This window comes from Tyto alba, unplaced genomic scaffold, assembly GCF_018691265.1.
Source record: "Tyto alba isolate M040663 unplaced genomic scaffold, T.alba_DEE_v4.0 Super-Scaffold_1000006, whole genome shotgun sequence".
NCBI lineage: Eukaryota > Metazoa > Chordata > Aves > Strigiformes > Tytonidae > Tyto > Tyto alba.
In genome coordinates, this window is record NW_024881272.1 from 29,138,952 (window position 1) to 29,164,717 (window position 25,766).

At 39.2% G+C, this 25,766-nt stretch overlaps 1 protein-coding gene across 4 annotated transcripts in view; it reads right to left on the reverse strand.

Annotated features, from left to right (window-relative positions):
* Window positions 1–25,766, reverse strand: part of SLC1A7 (solute carrier family 1 member 7) — a 56,296-nt gene that overhangs the window by 10,903 nt on the left and 19,627 nt on the right. For all 4 annotated transcript variants that reach the window (XM_033008744.1, XM_033008743.2, XM_009974234.3 and 1 more), the window contains 4 exons: window positions 16,845–16,887; window positions 14,893–15,112; window positions 10,929–11,028; window positions 9,121–9,354 (listed from right to left, as the gene is read on the reverse strand). In XM_033008744.1, coding sequence (XP_032864635.1) covers window positions 9,121–9,354; window positions 10,929–11,028; window positions 14,893–15,112; window positions 16,845–16,887 — 597 coding nt within the window. The remainder of the gene's footprint in view (window positions 1–9,120; window positions 9,355–10,928; window positions 11,029–14,892; window positions 15,113–16,844; window positions 16,888–25,766) is intronic.

Sequence of the window (25,766 nt, forward strand, 5' to 3'; positions counted from 1 at the left end):
AAATGTTCTCTCCCACTTTCTGAAGAACAGGGACAGAAATCCCGCAAAAACAGTATTGTATACTGGAATGCAAGACAGGGGAAACACCCTGTGCAATTTATTAGTAAAATCTCTGAAAACTAATGTGCACTCATGACTTCTAAAAAGGTTTCCTTCCAGGCCTTCTGAAATAGTCATTTTTAAACTGCAAGAGTAACTATACACCAAGGAAAGGTATAAAGCAAGAAAGGCTCTTAACTCACTGTAAGAAAATGCTATATAAACACCCTTAGGGATTGTTACAGTTCTCATTGCATATTGACAGTGATTGGATGACCAGTTTAGGCAATGAATTATAATTGCAGTGAAAGCTTACAAGAGATTGGAATATTGCTTTGATTAAACTCTAAAACATGCCAGTGGGCAACAGCTCTGACCAAGAAACTACTACTTCTTTTGCCACAGAATGCATTAATGCAGTAACATCCTACCTCACATGTAAGCAATTACTAATTTCTGCAAGGGGTAAGCAAAGATCTTATCAACAGCACACCTGAAAATAATAGCTACAGACCAAGTTCTTGTTTTCAGGAATATACAATCCCATTTCCCCTCTGGGACAGATGTGCCCATGTCGCTTGTGTAATCATAACAATCACATAATTGCAGGTCATATAATAATGTATACAAATGTCAAAAAGATGTATGTATTTGTGTAAAATGGTATGGAATAGAGTGGAATAGTATAAGGCTCTTTGACAGGTATTAATTTTAAAAGGAGCTTGTCCCCTTCCCAACTTTAACAATTGATTTCATATTCTCTAAAAAAAAAAATCTGATTTTTGTTTTCATTAACTGAGACAATTAATTAAAAATTATCTGGTCATAAATTTCCTCATTTTCAATAAGATACATGCATCTTTAAATAGTAACACACCTAAACATGTTTATCTTTGTATTTTATCAGCCTTTTTGTAACATTCTGCATTTTACTGTATGGCATCACATTCACTAATATGAGTAATTAAACTTCATTCAAGTGAGTGAGGTGGTATTTTTAATGGCACATCAGTTTGTGCAGAAAATAAGTAATAACACTGAAGAAAATGAAAAAATATTTTCCGTGTTATGATACTCATTTTAATATACTGCCTCAGTATCTGAGACTCTTTAAATAGATGTAAAATAGCAAACTCTTTCAAAATTATTCCAATGTTACTTCTTTAAAGAGATAAGTAGTTACAAAGAAAATATTGGTATCATGATACTAAGGTCTTTAACGTTCTGTTCTCTTGTGATCTGCATGCCCTGAGTCATGAAATACAGGCCTCTTTCCACCAGTTTGGGCAGTTCAAGTTGCTCAGTCACTGTGTTGTGAGCCTCACATCAGCAATGTGGCTCTGATAGCTAAATCTTATAATGACCATTATCTGTTCTTAACTGAAGATAACATATTTGATCTACAAATTCTTTCTCAGTCATTACAAATGACCTACAAAATCACAGAGAGATTCTGAAAACTCTGAAATCATAACCCCAAGTTTGCATGAATGCATTAGCAAAATGTTTCCATGAGTAGGAGTTGTCATTCTGTATTTGTGCAAGCTGTTGTTTGAGGAAAGTAACAGTGTTTGGAAAGGAAAAGTAGCTTCCTGCAATAGAAAAAGAAAAAAGACAAGTCTATGCTTTCATTACAATATCTCTGTTTTCTATAACCTTATGAAGTTTGACTGGTGAATTATATACTACAGATTGGCAGTCACTGCCATGAAAATCTGGACAAAAGTAATTCTCTAAGTATGCAAATAAACTGAAAGAGCAAGGAAGCAATAGAAATCTGATTACCTCTGCTAACTGGGGTATATTAAACTTTTAATTTTGACAGTCCTAATATTTAATCAATATTTACTTTGAAAAACAAACACAGCAAAGCATAATTCCCCAAACTATACATTAGATGTCATTTCTCTCTTGGGCATGCCTTTAATTTTTCACACATCCATTTGTGAATGACTGAAATTGTCTCTCTCCTGTTTACCATAAAATGTTCATAAAACAAAAGTGTGAGGCTGGGGGCTCACAGGTAACGCAGAACTGAAACCCCTGGTGTAGCGGCAACTCAGAGCAGACTGCCACAGTAGCACTTCTAGATGTTTTAACTATAGGCATGGCCAGGAAGCAATTACTAAATTTGTTATTCACTGTCTCCGTTCCCTAGAGCTACTTCAGTTGTGGAGGGTTACTTGTTTTTAAGGACAGTCTTTCCTTGGCCATTTGGCTTCTCTGTAACAAATCCCTGTCTAATTTCTTTGTGGGAAAAAGAGGAGAAAAAGGCAATCTTACAAGTTCTTTCCACCTTGCCTGCACTTTGACATACCAGAATTTTAAACCCAAATGTCTTCCCATTCTGAGGGCAAAGAGCTGAGCTATGAAACATGCAAATTTTATCCAACTGACACCTTCTGATTTGGTTGAGATGTGACAAAGGTTGTGTAAAATAATCCCATAATACTAGTGGCACAACTAGCAAAATCTAGATCTATTTCCACTGTTGTAAACAGAATGTATGACACTGTTTTTGCAAGAATTCAACTTTTAAACTTGTGAATGATCTCACAGTCAGGTGTTTCTTTCATTTTAATTTCATCCTGTTAGAAGTAAAATTTCTAGGGCACAGAACTAGATGGTGGTTTTGTTGTTTAGTAAATATTATAATAAAAAAGAACATGGGCAGAATGTAAGTGCAGTGATGATGAAAAACATTGTGCAAGGTATTGAAAGGAAGCAAATTTCCAGGTCACAGATTCTTGTACCTTCCTAGCACAGGCAACTACTTCATACAGTCTCACTCAAATTTACGACACTGCATCTTAAAACCAGTAGACTGTCTGTCCTAACTATCCCTATTGAAAGGCTTTCCAGAATTCACTAATCAGATGAGAAATTTAATTTATGATCTAGAGCTAGTCTTTTCAATTTACAATACATTCTATTTTATGTGCCTTATGCATTTCTCCGTGCACAAATCAGTCCAGCTGTTACAACATGTATTGTCAGAAATCAGTTTTGTCCCCTCTCAGCCTGGATTGACCCAATCAGATTTTTTAAAGTCTTCTCTTACCAGATTGCTACTTTACATCCCTGATTAACTTTTCAGCACCTGTTTCAGCCTGAGTGAACTTTTCCTCAATACAGGTGACAAAAGGTATGTGGAGTATCCTAAGAGAGGTTGTCTTGTTCAACAATGGTTCACTTTTACTCATAGTATATCATCTGGCACATATCAGAAAATATGTGTCTTATTTGAGGCTTTGGTTGTTGGTGATTTGCAGGTGGCAATGAAAAAGAAAACTCCTACTGTAATTGTTGAGTTATATTAATATATAATTTCAATGGCTGAAGAAAAAACATTCTCAAATAAATACTTTAATTGTCTTTCCAGTTAAATTAGGTGAAGTTTGTTTTGTTGAAAGCTGCTTTATCTAGTGTTAAACAGTGGAGTGGTAACATGAAAGCCTGACATATAACATTTATTAGGAGGAAAAAATGCTCTAAAGCACTGATCTTAATCTGTTAAATCTTTTAAAAACTCTCCTAAATCTTTCAGCTGAGTGGTATCTTCTCCAAGCATTAACTCTAACAATTAAAAATACATTTTAAAAGTTTTATCTCAATTTTGGGATAAAATGCTGCAGCTGCAGAGACTGAGCATAAGCTAATGCTGGATCAGGTCAAGCTCTTACTAGTGTGAGCCACAAAGTCAGCTAGTCACCATGGAAGAACAGCTGTTCATCCTGCTCTGTTTATCTTATCATTCAAATGCATTTTGGTATTTGCTCCAAAAAATCAACAATCTGATCTCATCTCCCTTTTGCTAAATCTGTCTTTCATTTACACTGTGCAATAGCCAAATTCTTAGTGTTTCATAAGCAGCAAAACCCTTGAAAAACTGATGTTTTATTGTTTGTCTTCAGAGAAGATGAAAATTGCTTCTTTTGATGGGATGTACCACTGAGATGATGCCTTAATCCACTAATGATAAGGAAAGATGACCTAGAAAAATAAAATTCCCTCTTGCTATTGAAATGAGGAAAGCTAAAATCGAGGAATTTTGTGTGTCGGCCAAATACTGCTTTTTCAGTACAGTAAGAGGTGACAATATCAGGGGTGGTATAGGGGGAAGAAATCAGCAAGTCATGAATCTGCAGTTATGTGGCCTGAACCCCACAAGGTGGGCAATGACAGCATGCACTGTACACACCTTACTGATGTAGTAAGGAGGAGCTGTGTACACTGCCATGGATGCCTGTTGCCAAAGCCAGCCCACACTGGGGCTAAGGGTTTGTCTTCAGGGGCTGGCTGGCCAGTGACTGCTGCAGGGACTTGGTGCTAGTCATAGGGAATGAGTTCACTGTGTCCTGAACGATGCACCAAATGAATAAGAGATCTTCTTCTCTGTCCCTGCCTCTCCAGTAATGTCAGTGCAAACCAAAATATTGCTGTGATTAGGACTTCTGGAGAAATATAAGTGGACTGAGAATGGGGTGCAAAACTTTTTGATAAAGGGAAATTGGTTGAAATAATGTTCAGATTCAATAAAATCATTGCCATGAGATGGCTGTTCAGTGGCTTTCAGGTTCCCTTGTGTTACATTCTTGGGTTTTGTACATGGTATTGTTTTTGATTCTTGCAGTTTGACTTTTAGCCTAAACAGAAAGCTTCCCACAGGTGCAGACTAGCTGGAATGAATATCAGGGCACTGATCTGTGGTTTTCTTTCTATCTTTAGATGTAGACATGACTGACACAGAAACATCTGCAAGAAACACATCAATACACTTAAAACCAACTCTTTGTTCTCCTTTAAGATGATCTGAGAATCCAATACCCACATTATGAGTGTTATATAATGCCCCTGTGGCAAGTATTATTTAACCAAATACAGATGTGGTGACTGTCAGGAGAAGCAGCTCTCCTGTCCAGCCCCAATTACTTGTGCATGTTCTTTTGGCAACAGCTGTTATGTGCAGTATCCATTCCTTGCAGTGTAACAAAGGTGAAAAGTTCAGCTATCTCTAGACAAGGCGCTGCTATTTGAGCAGAAAAACATTAAAAACCATGTTGGGCCTGTGTTGGATTTGCAAAATATACATGCTGTAAAGAAGAGGCAAAAAGAGCTACGACCATCAAACACGTCCAAGCCCCAAATCTGTAAATTCAGAGCCTTTTCTCAGGACTCACCTTAACTTTGGTGGTACATCAGCTTCTGACAACAGATACTAAATCTGATAGCAAGTCCTGCTGATGATTCTTCACAGGCTGAGCTGCCAGCCAGTGCCAGAGCTCTGTTCCCAAACTACACCTTCTCTGGGCCTGTAAGTATGTAATTATTCTTTGCACAGTGGAAGGGGAGAGGGTGCTACCTCAAAGTACTCAATATCCCCAGGAGAGGGGCTCTCTCCTGGGAGTTGGAGCCCAGGAGAGTTAAAGTCAGCATAGGTTTAAGGGAAATCTAAATTCCCTACGTATTCCCCACTGTCAGTGGGCACTCTCATATCAGCTTGGGGCAAGGAAATGGGGCTGGAGAAAACCTCAAGTAAGGATTGCTTTACCTTGAAGAGACTCAGCAGAGAGAGACACCTCTCTCATCAGTTCTGTAAGTTGAGATTTTTGTTTTATAGCTATGCCTGATGCCTGCCTAGCTCTACTTACCACACTGGCTTTTGGAGCTTCTTCCTAGGACCACAACTCTCCTAATGAGGGTTGAAAGTTGCCTCGAAGTCAAGCTTTGCAATGGTGATCACTGTGATATGCAGGTCTTTTAAAAGAGCTAGCTCACATGTGCTAGAGAGCGTGCATGTTCTTTCCTTACGCTTCTACAAGTAACTGAGAGAAAAAAATAACTAGTCTAAAAATTCTCAAATCAACCAATGTTGGCCTTTCTCCAAGTAGTAATATAACGTAGGCACTCATATGTAGAACAGGGAATCAAACACTCACATCCCTTTGTAGACCTGGTTGTGTATTTTCATGACTACGTATCATGTCTGACTTTTTGGTTTGTTACTATGATTGACTGGCAATGGAACATTTCTAACCTCAAAATATGTCACAAGCAACCTGGACCTGAATATATTATGAACTACATAGAGGGTGCTTTTTGAGTGCAAAGTGGCTTGATACTCTCAGAGCTAGAGGCAGAGTAAGGAGTTGAGAACCAATGAAGAAACAATGAACTGCCTTGATAGGAACGGGAGATCACTACTTAAAAAAGCAGAAGCCCTGAAAGTTTCCAGACCAGTAAAGGACTAGTAAATTGGTTATAAAACCAAAATGCAATGCTGATGCAAAATAAGGAAAATTAATAAAAGTAATTTGTTTTTGAAAATGGTGGAATATGTGCTGATCTTTCGAGTCTTGATTAAACTTGCCTTGGTAAAGGGATCTATACTGGTGAACAAGTTAGTTATTTTTGTTGCTTATTAACAGGAAAGAAGAGAAAAGGACAAACTCTTCCATACATACTAAAGGTAAAATGAGGAAAAAAATATATATTTTTTTTCTCTAAAGACAGAAAAATCCAGATTATATTTTTAAGAAAAACTCTCTTTTTCTAGAAAAAAAGAATGAATGGAATGGCACAAATTAAAAAAACCTGTTGTCAGCAATAGAGTTATTCAGAAACAGAATTCTTAGGGCAGCAGGGCAGATAGTCAAATGTGTCAAATGTGAACCTGGTGAGCCTTTTCCAACACTAACATCTTTGAGTTCAAAATTAGCATCTTATTTGAATCTGGGTATGTGATGACATCTCAAGCTACAAACTTTTAATGTTCTAATAAAAAGTTTGCCTTAATTATTTAAGCCTAATTAGAGTTTAAAACACCACTCAGCACTCAGTATTTTTTTCTTGATTTTGTATTTCACAGTATGTTGCTCTTTATAGGTCATTTTGGAGCAAACTGTTATATATGAAAACACCTTATAATATGAAACATAGTGGAAAGCCAATACCTTCCAACTGTACTGAAATAATCATTCCCACTTCTCCTTTCTTTTAATTCCTCAACATTCTTTCTGCTCTACTTACTACTGCCCTAACCACTGTATGTGTATTCATGAGAGAAACAGACATCTACATTTGACCTACCTTCCCTGAATTAACTTTTTGGACTTCACTAGAACTACAGTAAGCCTCATCAGGCCAATGAGGCGGAGGATAAAAGTTTTAGGCTATTTTCCCAAGTCTGGCATGGGTCTAGTACAATTTAAGTTTTCTCTTTTTCATTGTCCCTTCAGTAAAATAGAGATTATTTCTCTTTTATCATTGTTGGTGATTACTCCATTGCAAAGTAATTTCACATACAAATTTCGTTATTTGTAACAAAAGTAAGTTTTTCAGAAGATTATAGCAAAAATTAATGACATCAACTAATCTGAGTTCAAGGAAGTTACACTGTTACTTCTCCATGTATTTATTTACCTATATAATTCGCAGAAGAGTTCCATATTTCTACAAAACTCACATCATTATTTATCAGTGATGATGCCCTATGCAAAACCATATGTTCTGATTACATAACAGGCTTTATTAGACTATTAAAAAGAAGTTATTTAATTCAATATTTGTTTGACTCTTTTCCCAGAACTTTTTATCTATAAATCATTCCTGCCTTTTCCTCCTGTAATCCCACCAATTACAAATGCACTTTATTTCTAAGTGGGTCACTCCATTGTAGGAGAGATTATATGAATTCTTTCTCAAGGAACTTGGGAAATTATGGAGAAAAATAAGATTAGAGGGACAAGGGATAAGAAGCTGGTATAATACTGTTGCCTGAGAGGATATATTAGCCATCAGAGCTCAACTAACTATAGAAATTATTATAAAATTGGAGGAGGAATCATCTAGTATAATTAAATGAAGTACTCAGTCATTATGGTTAATTGGAATAACTATTTTAGGGTTAATAAAATCTTTTAATTTTTCATTATGTTTCTTTATAAATAGATGTTCCCAATTTATCATTGATTTTGTACTAATTACTAATTTGAAGTCTAAATTAGGTAGATGAAGGTAGGTTTTTGTCACTAGCTGTCATAATTTCAAAATCTGGATAAGAATTCAGTATTTTCCAGTCTCTCTGTAAAATAACAACTTTAAAAATCCAAAAGCAAAAGTGAGATAAAAGAAAGGTATCTTTTCCTTTCTTTAGCCCTCTTCCTTTACAGCTGACAGTAGAAATAATAAATATGTAAGATGTGCTAAAGAGTCCTATTTACCTGGCGTTTTCTGCCTGTACTGTGGCTTCTATTACTGCACAAAAAGTGGTAGGTATAGCTGCTCTTGTTACTTCAGACTAACAAGCCTCCAGCCACAGATGCCATGAAAATGTGTTTTCATTATATCAGCTACATGGAAATGTTATTTCAGTTGCCGTTCTTGTCTCCACTCCATGCAAGTCAATTCCAGCCCTTTCAAGAACTTCTCACACACCAGTTTATCCATGTTGGGAGTCATTTTCATAACCAGTTCACAAGCTGTTTCCCATTTTCACTGTACCTTTCTTCAGCTATGGATTAAACTCATTGTACATCCTCCCTAAAAAGGATGCAAAAAATATTATTCCTTGAGCAGAGCAGCTAAATACTTTCCCAGTGCTGGACAATAGCTTGCAACCACAGTCTTTTCTTAATGTACCAAGAAACAATGACTAAGAATAGTAGAAAGGGTAAAATGTTTCCACATGACTGAATTAGGAGGTTCTCCACTAATACCAAAAATTAAGTCTGAACAAACTGTGCGTCCCTTATATACATTAACTTTGTAGAAGCACAATGTTTGCTTTTATGAAAAAATTATCCCTATTTCCTTCATAGTCTTCTAAGAAAAAACATTTTTGTCCAATATTTTTTAAACTGAGGGAAACCAATGTGACAAACATTGTCAAATGGCTCGCACATAACTTCCGAATGTTGAGAGACACATCTTTTAAAATTACACCAGTGAATTGGACACAGGATATTGTTCAAATACAAATATATCTGCTCCAGTACATATCCAGTGTGCTGTTCCCAAGAGGAAGCTGTAGTAAGGATCTAGCAAATATTTTATTGTATCTGTCTAGAAACTGTATAATACCTGGAGGACGTGGCCAGAGCGATGAGCAAGGCTTGAAGAATCCCTCTGATAAAGACAATGGGATTCTTCTTGGTGATAAAGAAGTACATCATTGGCAGAATAAACAGCCCGTGTACCACCAGGCCACAAACCACTGTAACGGCATAGAAACCCAGTTTCTTCCCAATGGCTGAAGGGTCATCCATTTCTAAGATTTTGCCAGCAATTAGGAACACAATTCCAAATGGAAAATACCTGAGCAAAAAGAAAGACAGTCATTATTAGGAGATAGCCCAATTCCATTAAACAGTATGAGCTGGGAAATCCTTCCAGTAGCAGTGCAGTAACAGCAGCCTGTCTGGAAGCAGCACAGCTCTCTTGCACACTTCAGGAGTGTGCCAGAAGCACTGGGCTATGCAATATTTTATGTGGGGTACTCCTCAGCACAGCTGAGGTTATGGTACTGGTCAGGAATGACTTCAAAATGTTTTGGTTCAGAAGGCAGCTCTGACTTTTTAGCTTAAGGCAGGTCATTTACTGGGGAGAGGGGGAATGAATCCTAAGATTTGTTCATGTGATTGTGCTTGTGTAACTGTTCATGGATTTTAGTTGGAAGCTGTTAAATAAATGTTTATGTTGTCTTTGGAAGACAGGAGAAACACCAACATGCATTAGACATGCTCTTGGACTGCCTGGGAGTTTGATTCGGAGTAGATAGATAGGGAGAGGAACAGTTAGTTTCTGAACCCCCTCTGGATTAGATGTACAACAGATGCTTTATCAAAACTGTTGTGCTTCTGTGCATGGCTAGACACAAATCCATGGCTGCTGGAAAAACTTAAGATTACAAAAAAAAAAAAAAAAAAAAAAAAAGAATGTGGGGGCATACAGCCATCTTCCACTTGCAGCTGTGCCATCTCCAGAGACCAGCCCCTCATCCTTCCAGAAATTAGTACCTCATTGGACTCATCTAACTAAGTGATTGCTCCCTGACCCAACTCAGTCATACTGCACCAGGTAGCTGGAAACAAAGACTGAGTGCTGGTAGTGGGATCCCTCCCATGTAGGCTGAGCCACATTGAGGGACCTTCTGAAGGACAGGGAAGATGTTAAGCTGGTAATTTTTGTTGTTGGCAGTCACCTACTGTTCCTCTGATCTTTGGGGCAGATGCGTTGGCAGGTCTATCTAGCTCTCAGTGTAGTTTAGGATTGCTCTGAAGGTTTTTCCTAAGCTTCATGGCCTAGGATGGTTCATTGAGGGCTATTCTGCTGACTGGAGAAATCCCGAGTGTCAAGCACTCTGGGTATATCATCTCCCCTAGGCTGTTCAGTGCAGAGATAGCCAAGCTAGCAGCAACCGTGGTAACGATGGCACAGTCACATCAGCACAAGAGCTCAGCCCTCTCCTAAGCAAGCTGAAGCCAGACTAGTATTTCTAGTGGAGCAATGCTGTAAGGGGTGGAAATACCAGTTTGAGCACCTCATCATGTTTTGTCTTGTGTGGGCTGGATGTATTATAGTCCCTCCTGGCATGCCCAAGGATTGGCAGTGCTCCTCATGCATACAGCACACACCCACCCAGCTATACCATGTTTCGTTATTTGGGAGTAATATACAGGGTGCCTCTGCCAAATGACAGTACAAGCCAGGGACAGGATGTGTGTGTATGCATCCTCCTTCAAATGCTGAGGCCCTGCAAAGCTAAGGATCGTTCACCCTCATTTATTTCCCTAGAAATAAGTTTATGAGATTTCTGCTCATCCCCTACTGTTGAAATTTTCTTATCCTTTAAAAAATATATTGATATTCTTACTAAAACTGTTACTTACCAAACAGCAACTGCCACTATCTTCATGACAGATTCATTTAAACACTGGCAAAAGCTGACCAAAGGAACACCACTGTTGCCCATTCTTCCCAACATTATACCTGCAAACAAAGGCATTCAGGTTCAATTTCTCAGGTGCCTTTATGCAAAGCCCCAATGGTTTCCCTCTCTGCTGTAATTCAAAGTGAACTAAGTGGGAGATGACTGGATGAATATAGACCTTCATGCTGTAGAAAGAGATTGTATCTGAAAATCTCACAAGAGCATGGGGGAAAACCTCACCCTCATGAGATCATAGGGGAGCCTGGTGCTTTGGCTCCATACAGGGTGCTCTCCCCTAGCTGGGTGGTTTTTCATTTGCAGTTCCCTGAAAGTTTCACTGTGGAGGTACTTTTGTGCTGTAGATTTAGCCCCACTGGTAGCAAGCCTGTTTCCTTAACTATCTTTCATAGAGCCCTGAGAAGGATTTACCTGCTCTGAGGGATCCATGGAAGACAAACTGAAAAACATTTTTCTAGTGAAGGAAACTGTCTCTGCCTGCAGTCTGCCTTACTGCTGCGCACTGTGTACAACTGGGCAGCATCCAAGAGACACTCCCAGGGCAAAGCCAGTATTTGCGTTTTGTTCTGATAATAGGGATTTAGTAAGGGGGTCTTCATCTTATTTTTAGTAGTTATCTGTCTACATAGTAACAAGCAACCCTCATAATCAGTCAGGCTTTGAAAACTTGGAGGAGATAAAGAAACGCAAATTCACGTGAAGAAAAGACAAATTAGTCGTTATAGACTAACCAGCAAAGAAGAAAGCAAAGAAAGCCCATTAACGTGCATCCAGAGCTCAGAAAGGAAAAGAATACAGCTCTGGGATGTGTAATCTAACCATATATTCTTCAGACAGTGCTAGTTTCCAATAATGCATATAAATAGACATAATTTTCCTATTTTATTAATTTTCTGCAATCATTCTCTGAAAGGATTATAAGTGATCAAGTTAATTGCTCAAGGAAGCACTTCAAAATCTAGCTGCGCCAGATGAGACTGCCTTTGAAAGTAATGTAATGAAGAAGCAGGGGGCTGTGAGCAGGGTGCATGCTGCCACTTGCTCTGAATATGGAACATCCTTGCTTGGAGCAGGGGCCCGGGCTCCGGCCCTTGGAGCCCACAGCTGCGCTTGTGAGCCAGGTCTCAGGCAGCACTGCTTCCAGGGCAATCCCCTCCTGAGGCAGGGAGGGAGGATCTCAGCTGTTTTATCAAGGGATTTCACAATAACAGTGCATTCAAGATGTGGGTTTGTAAGACTATTAACATTCATCTAAGCTATAACTTTTAGGCCAGAAAACAATGCTCTTTTATTAAGCATGTTGCTCTTCTTTGGTAATAGGACATTAAACATAGTTCAGTTCTAGCCTGGTTGGTGGCAGTTTTAAAAGACTCTTGGCTTCTAATTCTGTATAATGCCAAAAAGGAGAAATGCTTTCTTTTTCATTTTACAAGAATAACCGAAATTTGCTTTTTAAAACAGTGTCCTACCTAAGCATGTGTCTATTGGTGGGGACAGACAGGACCAGGCAGGACCGGGGCCTTCTGTCTGTAGTCCTGATGTATCAAGTTCCATTTCAGTGCAAGCATTTTTCTTGTAATGAATAAATAATGTGTGCTCCTCCAAGAAAAAAGATCAGATGTCTCAACACTTAGCCACTGTCATAGTCTCGACAGAAATTCCTGCACACTGTGTGAGAAGTAGTACAGTTAGTCACAGCTGAGCCCAGCATCCAGGTTTTTTGTGTGTTTTGACCTCAGACTCTGCCTGTCATGCCCATTTTAATGCACGCCTGGCAAAGAAGTCCAGTCATTCATGCACAGGATTTATCCTTGAACTGAGATTCACCTCCTGCTTTGGGCAAAGAGAGTTAGCTCAAGTCTAAATTCTTGTCCTTTTATGCTATTCTTATGCTGTTTAAGGACCTTAAAGAAGCTGTAAGAAGAACTCATACCCACTCTGATGCTGATTTTCTATGCCAAAGTGGTGTAAAAAGACCTTTGTGCAAATAAGACTCTTCCAAATTGAGCAAAACTCTTACAAAGTGCCAAGGCCTGTATACATTTTTTTGCAATAAACAAAAACTTGGGAAGGATGCTCTTCTTTCATAGAGATTGAAGCCACATGTCTTCTGTTTCATTGCTTCTCTTTTGAGGGGGGGCTGCAGAAAGCTGAAGACAGTGATACATGCTTGGCTGCATCCTTTGTTCAAAATGACAGTCTGAAATAGTCTCTGGTAGATGACAAATCTTCAGGGCTTAGTGTCTCAGGTGTGTTGGTGGCTGATAAAGTCACAGGTGACCCAGAAACCAGGACTATGCTGTATGTGGCAGTACTGGCAGTACATTTTCTGTACATCAGCCAGGAAGAAACCAGCTCTCAGCTTCCATTTTTGAGCCCCAGGCCAGCAAGACTTAGGGGCATGGTAAAAGTAATGCATTCAGTTCTGGGAAGACAATGAATGATCTTCTGTGCTCAGACATATAAAATTGCCATTGATCCTAATAAGGACATGTGATTAATTCATTCATATCCTATACTTTCTGACTGAAATAGTGTTTGCTGTGCCATTGTACTTTGGGAATTGACTATAAAATACTGCAAACTGAGGGACAGCCAGTTTCCAGCAGTGTTGCATATGGAATACCACCCACTGGAGAAACAAAAAGAGAGACAAATCTGCTAATTCCAGACTTGATTTTTGACCCCTTGTGCTGGTATGAACCATAATATAATAAATACAATTAAAGATGTTTTATTCTGCTGACCAGATTAACTTCCAAGAATAAATTTAGATAACAAAAATTTGATCAACATTTTCTTGTAATAAATCATCAGAACTTTATGATTAACTAGGGCATGTTTGTTTAAATTCTCTCTTCCAAATCTACAAACATAATATAACACACATGGCACCAATGAGTTCCTCCAGCAGGTGAAACTGAATAAATTAGGCAGACAGAAGCTCTTAGAGTCCACTGCGATAAGCTGCTATATGGTATATAACTATCAATCAGCATTGCATGATGGCAAAAATCAAATCAAAAAGTTTAAATCAAAAAGATCCACAGATTTAAAACTGATAAAACAATATACCTTTGTAGCTCACTTAATCAAGATAGCACTGAGGATCATTGGGTTCTTACATAGATAAGTGACAGTTATATTCTACACTAATAATGTGGCAAACTGTGACTAAGAATGGGTAAGAACAACAGACAGGGTGGGCTCAAGGGCTAAAATAATTTTCTGGCTGGTAGGGGGAACTTCAGCCAATGGGTTGGTCTGGGAGCACATTTTTCTTAGACTGCCAGCTGCAAGGATGAAACATCTGGCCATGAGAGTGGGGTGGGCTCTCAGCCAGATGCCCCCTGAACCAAGAGCAGTGCAGGAAGTTCTTTGTTCCTGTAATACAATACCTGGAGCTCTGGGGATTAGAAGTGTAATAACTTCTTGGTCTTTGGAAAGAAAGTCTGCTATGGACTTGTTTATTTCAGAATTTCTTGAAACTTTCTCTGGGACTTCTGCTACTGGCCAAAGAGTGAAACAGAATATTGGCAGAGGGCCCATGGGTCTGACCTGATACAGTAATTCCTACCTCCTCTGAGCATGCTGTATTAGTGTTCCTTACAGTCAGAAAAAAATGGTTCATAAATAAAACCTCAAAATAATCCACAAAATATTAAACCAAAAAGAATGTAAGTGCATGCACAGAGAACAGAACTGCATGGAATGAGTGTTGTCAAGGTTTCTGAAGATTTATCTTCCAAACACTGGGAGAATAGCTCTGTGTTGCCTTTTTCCTCACAAAGTTTAGATAGAAGCGGTTAAAAAATGTGAATCAAGAAACCAAACAACCCAATCCTTATATTTTTCTCTTAAATGGATACCTGGATTATTATAAACCAAACATGTCTGAAACCTACCCATTGTGGCAGAGAATATCACAATCCCGAGCACATTCATGCCATCACTAGTGCCTGGTTCTGATTTGTAAATCACTTCGGGGGGGGGAGTGATATCCAAGGCAAAATTCTGGACATTGGATCCATTCTCATCCTGGACTCCATATATTATAATGTGATGAGTGGTGCTTTCAGATGATGCTTTGTTAGATTTAATGATGGGAATACTCTTGGTGCGATACTGAAAGAAAACAAAATAGTTTTTATTATAATATCTCAGCAGGAATCAATAGTTTAATGAGACCTCCTAAGCTCTCTGTTTCAGCAAGGCTGCATGTTAAAGGGACAAGCATGAAAAGAATGACAGCTCCTGTCCCTATGCTGCTAAAATCTGTAAAAACAGTTGACTTTTTGCAAAAGCATAACAAAATCAGAGTTTCCTACAGAATCACAGAATAGTTGGGGTTGGAAGGGACCTTTAAAGGTCATCTAGTCCAACCCTCAAAAATATATACATATATATATACTCAGCGCCTTGTGCAGCTCTATCTCTCCTGATAGAGCTACTTTCCTGTAAAACATAATTGGGAATGACTCCCTAGAGGTTCTGAGTGCCCTTTGCTCTGCCTTGCCAGAGGTAAGGTTCTCATGAAATATTCCCCCAGGTGAAATAAATATAGCCATGCCTCTTGCTCACTCAGAACTTTTAGATGAGGTTCTCTGGCCAAATTCCAATCTGAGTAATTAGATTCTTCCTAAATACATTATTTTGTTGCTTTAATTTGACATAGTATTCTGTTTATAGAATCACAGAATCATTTAGGTTGGAAAATACCTTTAAGATCATCAAGTCCATCTGTAAACCTAACACTGCCAAGTCCACCACAACACTGCCAAGTCCGCCACTAAACCATGTCCCTAAGTGCCACATCTACAAGTCTTTTAAATAACCTCCAGGGGTGGTGACTCAACCACTTCCCTGGGCAGCCTGTTCCAATGCTTGATAACCCTTTTGAAGAAATCTTCCATAATATCCAATCTAACCTCCCCTGGCAAAACTTGAGGCCATTTCCTTTTGTCCGGTCACTTGTTACCTGGGAGAAGAAACCAACACCCACCTTGCCACAGCTTCTTTTCAGGTTGTTGTAGAGAGAGGTAAGGTCTCCTCTGAGCCTCCTTTTCTCCAGGCTAAACAATCTCAGTTCCCTCAGCCACTCCTCATAAGACCTGTTCTCTTAAACCCGTCATCAGCTCTGTTGCTCTTCTTTGGACACATTACAGCCCCTCAATGTCTTTCTTGATGTGAGGGGCCCAAAACTGAACACAGTATTCGAGGTGTAGCCTCACCAATGCTGAGTACACCGAGTACAATGCTGAGGGGGACAATCACTTTCCTAGTCCTGCTGGCCACACTATTTCTGATAGAAGCCAGGATGCCATTGGCCTTCTTGGCTACCTGGGCACACTGCTGGCTCATATTCAGTTGGCTGTTGACCAAATAGAATCGTGGAATCATTTAGGTTGGAAAAGACATTTAAGATCATCTATCATCATTCTTCATTTCCATGGTGTTACTGTGTGTTCTTAAAGAGATTCCAGCTACTCTGTGACTGCAGTCCCATGTTAAGAGAAACCATGCTCTAGGCATACTGGCATAAAGTGTTCTTCTTCCCTCCAGCACCCTTCTCTATGTCCTTAAAGATCTGGCCTCAGGTGGAGGTGGAGCTGACATAAGTGTGCATGTCTATTCTCTAGTCACACTGTGCTTTTTATGCTTGTTCGTTTTGACTTCAGATACCAAGGCTGCTGAGGCTAACAGAGAGGGACTCATTAATTCCTAAATTATAAAGGTACTAACAGTATCTGATGTAATATGCAATGTCAGGATCTGGATTCTGGCTTATGAAGATACGTGTTTTATGTGACGCTGGCTCATCTCTCTCATCAGTGGTAAAAGGAATACAGCCACTTACCTGCTTGAATGTGGCCTCAACAAGATTGGCTGGAAACATGTTCCTAAAAATGAACAAATAAAAGAATAATTTCTATGGAACTGAAAACAACTTCTGTTCACTGTGTCTTGGGTCTCCCATGATAAATCAGTTATTTACCCTTCTAGAGAGCAAGGGCTGGATGGGTGCAGAAGACTGCCACTCTCTCCCACTCATGCCATACAGCTGTACCTGACTGAGCAAGGCTCAATAGAGAGACAGCTCCTTGGAATTAAAGTCTGGGACTTGCTTCTAAATACGTGGAGTGATACGCAGGAGCTCTCAGTTTCAGACATTTCACAATCTCCATGCTGTAACTGTGGCAATGCAATTGCTATCATTCTCTTCCCCATCTGCTAGGTGGGGAGAATAATACTCTTTTATTCCATATTTTGTCTTCCCTACTTAGATAATGAGCTGTTCAAGACAGAGTCAGTGTTCAAGGATGTATTCCTGAAACTGCTGGGTACCATAATCTACTTGGGGAATTCTGAGTACTCCGGTGAGATGACTCATAAACTGTAGTACCTCCTGATACACCTTCATCACTAAAATTACAAGTGATGTAGACTTTACAGTGGTTTGGTCAAGAACAGTTTGCTTTTCAGAAAGAAGATCTCATTCCCGATGGAAAGAATTGAGATTAAAGCTGCACAGTCTCTGCTAAGTTGTATTTTAATATATTTCTGAGGCTTCAGAACAAAGAGACTGAGATGGGGCCAACAGCTTCCTCTGCTTATGGATGAGCTATGGAGGAAGACAATGAGCAAACACTGTGGGATTTGCAGTGAGACCAACAGATTTTTGATTTCAGAAGTGACTCCTGTTGTCACATTTTCTGACTTTCTGTGTACCTCAGTCTGTAACATTTCACTCAATAATATCTGGAGCTAATTCGTAACTTCTGTTTGAGCCAGATTACTACTTTGCAGAAAGACATTCAATCCTAATTTGAAATGGAGAGCACACCCTCTACAGGCTTCAAAGAGGAATCATAGCATAGTTGGGCAAAAAAGCTAAAATATATTTCTGTGCAGCATTTGGGAATCAAGATTTGTGTGATGATTTTAACAGGATCATTTTCAGAACAGATTTATTTTGAGCCCAGAGCTTCTGAACCTAGAGGCAGAAGACAGTGACAGCCCATGACTCAATTATATGCTTTTATATACATACATTTATGCAATGAGACACTCCTGTATTCTCTAACCGAAAGACTTTTTATTCAAAGTCCAGCTCAAGTTCCAAGACAGGACACCTAAGTATATTGAAAAGCCCATTCTCATTCCAAGGAGAATTGCTATATATATGAACAGTTAAACGCATACTGAACTGAGACATCTTCCAGACATGCTTTCCTCTTTGCAGCTGCAGCATATGCTTGCTGCTAACGGAGATGCAGCAAGAGCATTCTGTGCAGCACTGGCTTAGAAAAAAACAATTTTATTGCTTTTTAAAGTGATCATAATGTGACATTATGGTCGCACTTAAATTTATGAGATAGAATCTGTTTTAGTAGCATCAGGTGCTGAGAGCAATTGCTATAAAGAGATAATTAATTATCCTTTTCAGGGTAAAGCAGAGGGAGAAGAATTTTAATTAAAGGGTAGTAGTACTGTCTAATGGTTGAAACAGAAGACTGAAAATGAGGGGGCTTTCTTGGCCTGCTGTGTGAGAATAGACAAGACACATAAAGGCATCACGGGTCATTTTGGTAAGGCTGTTGCTTTAGGGCAAACTAGCATTATGCAGACAAGTTACTAGCAGGCAAGATGTAAGGCTGATCTGCAGCACTTTAGTTAACGCTCTTTAACTGTTTTGGCCTTTCCTCACCTCAGTGCAGGTGAGACAGAGCAGTTTACCTACCTCTTGCAGCCCGATCTGCTACCTGGCATTCCTGCGGAGTAACAGCATACACTAGCTGTGCTGTACACTGCAACATCCCCTTCCATTTTACCAGTCCTGCTTACGAGCCCCAGGCATGATGATGGCTGTGTGCTAGGGGGACATGATAGCAGAGGATAGCAGCTTTGGCCATATAGAATCATAGAATGGGTTGGGTCAGAAGGGATGTTTAAAGGTCCATCTTTGTATATAAGGAAAATATCATAAGCTAGTAAGGTGAATTAAATTAATGCAGTCCCTTTGTACACACTTCCATTTAATTGGAATGATTTAGCTTAAGACACTTAAGACACTATGTAGTGATGTTGTTAGTGATGAACATTCACTACACCATTGTAAGTGCTTTACATCTGAGTGCTGTGCTGCCATCAACAGAGCTTTCACCCTAGTAACAACAGCGCAAAGCATCAGGTTATCTCTGCAAATCATCCATAAAGCTGATGATTCTCTGGTTCAAATGTCGCATTTGTAGCCAAAGCAAGACACAGACAACAGCCAGCTGTGCATTGCTTTCCTATCAGATGCAGACACAACCTTCTGCCTGAGCCCAGGGGGCTTAGCTGACACGGGGGACTAACTGAAGAACAGCTGGATGGAGCTGGACCTGGGAAGTTGGAGAGGATGTTTATAGGAGGGGAAGCACTGGAGAGAAAAGATGGTTATTGCCTTATTATGCCTCATAAGGGAATTCTGCTTCCAGATCGTTAAAGGCTTCATTAATATTAAATTGTCTTTGTTTGGTGATTTGAGATGATCAGATGAAAGGTGCTATAGGAGTGCACAGCATTAGTGTGATGATTGTGCTCTGACCTGCTGTGTGAATGTGAAATATTCTGAAAGCAGCAATCCACACTGAGGATTCCTGCACAGGTCTGAATATGAAAGTCACATATAAGCTGTAGCTTTACAAAGAAATATGAATTTAATTACTGATAATTTCCACTTTCTCCCTTAGTTTTATAGTCCTAATTAGCAGAATTAAGAACAATTAAGACTGCTCAAAAAAGGAAATATCATATGGTTAGTAGCTAGATTAAATGTTAGACAAATTTGTGGAGGATTAAAGCATTTTGTTTCTTTATCATTCTTTATCCTACAGGAATTACAACTACCCACTTAATACTGGATGCTGGAATTCTCCCAATGTTTTTTAATATATTATGCACTGTGATCCAATCTTTGAGACTAGCTTTTCCAAAGTTACACAATTTATCTAGTGAAGGGCTGACCTGAATGTATTTGCCAGAGTCTCGGCTTATTTTTTATCTTAAACTGGTTTACTTGGATTGAAAAAATCCAGTATTAGCCAAAATTTAGTTTTGTTAATTAAAAACATGCAAGAGAGCAATTGGGGGATGAGAACTCTAATGGACTAAAGCATGTAACGGGAAGAAAGTATCAAACTGTCACCTGGAGGTAGGAGATGACTAGGAGTATTTATTGATTCAGTCAGGCCTCTTCAGAAAAATTTCTTGAGAAATTCTTGCTTTAGGGGTACGTTTTGCTGCACGTTGGTATTTCCAGCCATGAGCTGGATGTTTAGCAGGGATCTCCTGGGAATATTTCAGAACAAGAGACAGAGCAAGAGACTGAAGTGAGACTGGTAGTGGATGACTTGACTTTTTACCATGGAACTGGGATAGGGAATGTTGGCGGGATCCTCACAACTACCTGCCAGGCTGGCTGCCTCAGGGTAGCCCTCCTTCAGGTCTCTGGCCCACCAAACCTGAGCATGGGGGAATGCTAGCTGAGGTGGGAGCTTTAGTCTAGCACAAAATCCAGAAGCTCGCATTTGCCCAAACATATTACAAAATTAATGGCAGGGTTTTGCAGCCTGTCGATCTCTGTCCACCTATCTTCCAGGCATCCAGACTGCAATCAGATTGGCCCCTGCAGATCTCTACTAGCTTTACTGTAATTCTGGACAAGATAAAGATTTACCCACATGGATCTGGTATCAGGATCATAAAGTGAGACTGTCTCTCTACCTCAGAACAGGCACTGTGTTTATCACTGACATATTGAATTAAAGACACTCTCAGTACTTCCAAAGTAATAGTTCAAGGTGAGCTACTCATTGCTGTCACCACCTATAAATGCTGTTGTGTTTATTCAATTAAGAAATCCAAGCAGATTAAATGTATCTAAATTTCCAGCATTATTTTCAGATTGCTTACAAGATACAGAACACAAAATAATAGCACAGGAAACTTAATAGTGATCTGGGATACATTTCTCTAGGTCAAGCAACATTGTCTCTAACCTCATTGGCACAATTCAGTATTCCTAGAAGAATTAATTTCACATATTAATAGGGAATTAATATAGTGAATAACAGTGAGTGAGGCTGGTGTGGAACATAGATAAATTTAGGTCTAAGACAAGGATATGATTGTAAAACAGAAACTGAGATATATGGGTTTTGGTTACATAAAAAATTAAGAGATAAATACTGTCTGCCCTGAGGAAGAACACTCCCCAGAGCATCTTCTGCTTCGGTAATTCTGCCAGACAGAGCAAGAGCATTCAACACAGGCTAAGAGATTCAAAGTGCATGAAACTTAAATCAGCTCCGTGAACCTTCTACAGACCGTGAGCTATTGAGCCATAGTTGGCACAGCATGCCTGGCCTGCATTTGCTGTGATAGCAGCATATATGCACAGGTGACCTACTAAACCCCTTCTCTGACTACATCCTGCTGTGATGTACTGGCTGGTTCATTCTGCTAGCAAATTTTGGAGTCCTTCCCTAATTCTGTATGGGATAAGACAATTCAGATGTAAAGAGGTATCAAATTAGAAATGTGTATGCATGACTAAGGCAATGTATTCTGCAATTTGATAGCCAGGGAATTTGAAGAAAATCCTGAAGATTTGTATCTAGTATAGACAGCACCTGGTCTAAGAAGCAGCTCTGAGGGTGCAGCTTCCCATTACACACAGGACTATTTAGCACCTTACCACTGCCAAAAGTGGGATGTCTTCTTTCCTCCTCCATTGTCTCCCAGCAATCAACCTACCAATTAACACTATTTGCTCATTTTTGCTCCCCTAGATTTCTGCAGCTTTAGGAAGCTGAATTGTGTTATAAAGCCATTTTTCAGTTCAGGCCATGCCTTGGCACTGCCCCCAGGACGCAGGAGCCCTCTCACTCTCTTCAGAAGGTTGCTGACTCTGAGAACTACAGTAGTGATACAAATATCAGCACTGTTAAACTGTTTTACTGCTCATGCTGTTAGATGAGCTGTGCACAGAACATTAGCCTACAGCTGCTAGGATAGCCAGTTTGATGGCTCCTAGATAACTTCTATGAGAAATAATAGGGCAAATTCTGGTTGCAGTTATACTACTGAGTATCTGAAATACCCATTCTGAGTCCTGCCTACAACATCTGTTAACTCAAAGCACTGAGCTTTTGCAGATCTTTTTAATAAGAAATTAGGCCAGCTGCTCTAGCGTAAGAACAGCCACAGGTACAGATGTTGTTTCCTTGACTCAAAACACCCGTTCCCTCTGGGGCACTCTGTGCTCTGCAGCAGTAGTCTGGTTTTGCTCTCAGACTTTGATGTTATCAGTACCTAATCCCTGCCACACCAGACAATCTTTGGCTGCGATCTCCCATGCTGTGGAATTAAAGCCACCAGACTGTGGTTTTGCTACATACGTGTCCTCATAATATTTTATTGGCCTATATTTGCAATGGGCATAAAACAGCTGTATACACTCCACTCAAATTTGAACTAGCATAGCTGAGTTTGCAAGAAGATTGTTTTAAGACTGGGTATTTGACAGCATTCTAATACTTCAGTGTTTGAGATCTTACTCTGTCACTCTATACAACAAGGCTACAGAGAGAGTAAAAATAGTCTGAGTAGCTTGACATGACAACTGTAAAGTTTCCAGGTTTTACAATTGTGCATAAAAATGAACAGCACTGTGGTTCCTACTTACTATAGGTGAGGTTCTTCTCAGTGACATTATCTTAATCTCAAAAATTCATTTGCTTTTGCTGTTCTCTGCATGATTTCATCATCAGCTGTGTAGGCTCCTGACTATCTTATAAGCCACAAATCCTATCTTTGGTCATGTGGCTGTACATCTGAAATACCTTCCTGCTGATGTCAGTGCGCTCCATCAGGGTTTGCACTCCTGAAATCAAGGGCAAAATTTAATTTAGCAAAGCTGAACAAATGACCTATCTCAGGGCCCACAAGAGGATGCATCTTGCACATCAGTAGTCACTTCCACTGCCTCATCTTATTTCTCAGTATCAGTCTTACTACCTCCTGCTAAAAGGACCAAAGAAGGTTTTTGCAGAATTAACGAGGCATTTAAGTCCTCATTATTATGATAAAAGATACTAATAGAATCCAAAAATCACTTATCAGGACTAAGACATTTTGTCTTGCTTGTCTTTTTTGCAGATCAGAGCAGAACTCATATTGTGGAATCATTTTGCTAAACACGTGGACTTTTTATCTGTCCTGAGGGTGACACTGTTGCATGTCATTTCAGTTCTAGTAAGAGATTTGGAGGGTTAACTTCCTTATCCTGCTTCTTCTGAAAGAAAATGTCCTGACACAGCCCCAACAGAGCTATGGCTTTCTGATAAAATCATTCTTTGGAGTGGAAGTGCAAGTACATTCACATCTTTAGGAATCTTGAAAAGGCTGAATCATATCAAAGGTAACACGACAGGTCCAAAGCATTTCCACTATGGTTCCAGCCAGGCAAAGTTATGTCATAAAAAGTGTATGTTTACATTGGACGATGTCCAGACCAATTGTCAGGAGGATGGATGATTTATTCCCCTGTAGGGCTGAAGCTTTCCTAATGCAGTTTTAACTCGTGGCCCCCACACACCTTCCCCTCTGCGACTAAGGCCTCCTGATACGAGAGCAGAAACTGCTTCGGAGTCCATCTCCCCAGCGTTGTTTTCATCATGGAATTATCTTTTTTCCATGCCGGTTTCCTTTTGTGCCAAATAGGAACCATGCATTTAGGATCTTCAGTCCTTTGTAAATACTTGAGGACCAGGCTTCTGTGCAGCTTGAACTGCTTAAAAATTAACCAGAAGTGAACATCTGATCACATGCAGTGCAGAACAGTGCTGGCACCAGGCTGGTTTCATGAGATAAAAGAAAAATGGCAATCTGAAATGAGTAAAAGATGAGAGTTTGCCATAGGGGTCAGGTAAATATTTCTATCTTAGTACACAGTGGCTTTTGGCAAAAGATATATGATTGTAGGGAAAAGTTATTAAAAAAAGTTCTTTCATAGATTAAAACCTGCATCATTTAATGCACTCTTATGTATCTTATGGAGCATATATACAATTCAGTCTTCAGCTGTAAACTTTTTAAAGTGTGATTTCTGGTTCTTCACAGCCTGGACTTTTTCCAAACTACAGCAAATACTGTGTTCCTCCTGCTCTATTTTCAAGAAACACAATTTCAGTAAAATAGAATATAGCCCTTAGCTTGAAAAGAGGGAAAGGAAATTATTTGAAAGAGTGGTCAGGTTTCTCATGAAAGCATAAATCCTCTGTAGTGTTTATATCCTCTTCTAATCATTAATGGTATAAAAAAACCCCAAACTCTCTTGGTTAAGCCAGATTGAGTTTCCCTCTACCTGCTATTAAATTGGATGCAGTTCTGGATATTCTGTGGTAAAATGCTCTGACTTACCCTTCCAATAAACTTCAGAAATATATAAATTTGTTTTTCATGGGTTAAGGTATGATTTGTTCCTGACTGCATTCACTGAATTTTTTTATTTGGGGCTTTTGAACTCAATAAGCTTGCAAAGTCATGCTGTCTGGTTACACTTGAGAAAAACTAAAACTGTATGTTAACCCTGAACTTGTTGGTGTCCAGATTTGCACATGCAGTCAGCCTTATATAAAACAGGAGGGGGAACCCCCAGTTTGGCTAGGATTCGTTTCCTCATGTGAATGTTTATGGTGTTTGCTTGTTTGTTTTTATCTCATCAGCCAAATTTTGTTTCCCTTGGTGACAAATGCAAGTAGCATGATTTAAGTTGCAGCAGGATTTACCCTTCTAAATCAAAGGTATTTTGATAATGGCAACAGAATGTGGTGGAAATATTAACTGCTAATGTAAACTGTGTGGTCCTGAGTCATATATCTTGTTTTACAAATGTTCATCCCCAAAATACAGTCATTTTCTATTCTGCTTGTCAGGTGAATATGTGTTGCAGAATTAAACAAACCTAGTATTTTAAATTGAACACTATTCCTGTAAGTATGTCCCTTTTTGTCCTTTTGAATAAAACACTCAAAGTCTGAATTATTTTTTAAAATTGTAATCTTTCCTTACTTCACTTCTTAACTCACAAAAGGTTACTAAAAATTCTCTCTTTTATTTTTGGGGACATAGTATAGAGTTAGTTTCAGTAATTCACACAGGTAAAGATGTGTGTTGATTCTTTATTAATTTCCATTGAGGTGCCCCAAAAGCTACATTCCTAGAACAAGACTCCTACTAGGACTTGTACGAGCTGGGAATATTTCCCCTGGCATCACAGATTTTTCTGAACAATCCTCAGTGAGGTGATTTCTTTTCCATATGTCTTGGTTCTCTAGCTTTAAGAAAGGAAAATGGTCCTTGCCTACCTCACAGAAATATTGCACATCATTAGAATAGATCTATTAAAATTCATAAAGCAGCAAGTGCACTAAAGAGAACAAGATCTTTAGCCTAAGGATTTACAGTTTTAAATATGGAAGAAAATATACTTTCATGAGCCTTGAAGTGCTTGCACCAGAAACCTTCAATGTAATCAAGGCAGATTTGTACATCTGTCTCAATGTAGTAATAAAAAAGCAGCTAAAGAGAGACCCATTCTCAGAACAGTATCTCCTGCACAGCTTCAGGCTCATAGCTGCTTCTGAATTACTTGTCTTTAGTCCAGATCCTGGCACACTGCCGACAGAGAGGGGCAAGTTGTGCAAGGGAAGACTCCTGCACAGGTATGAAG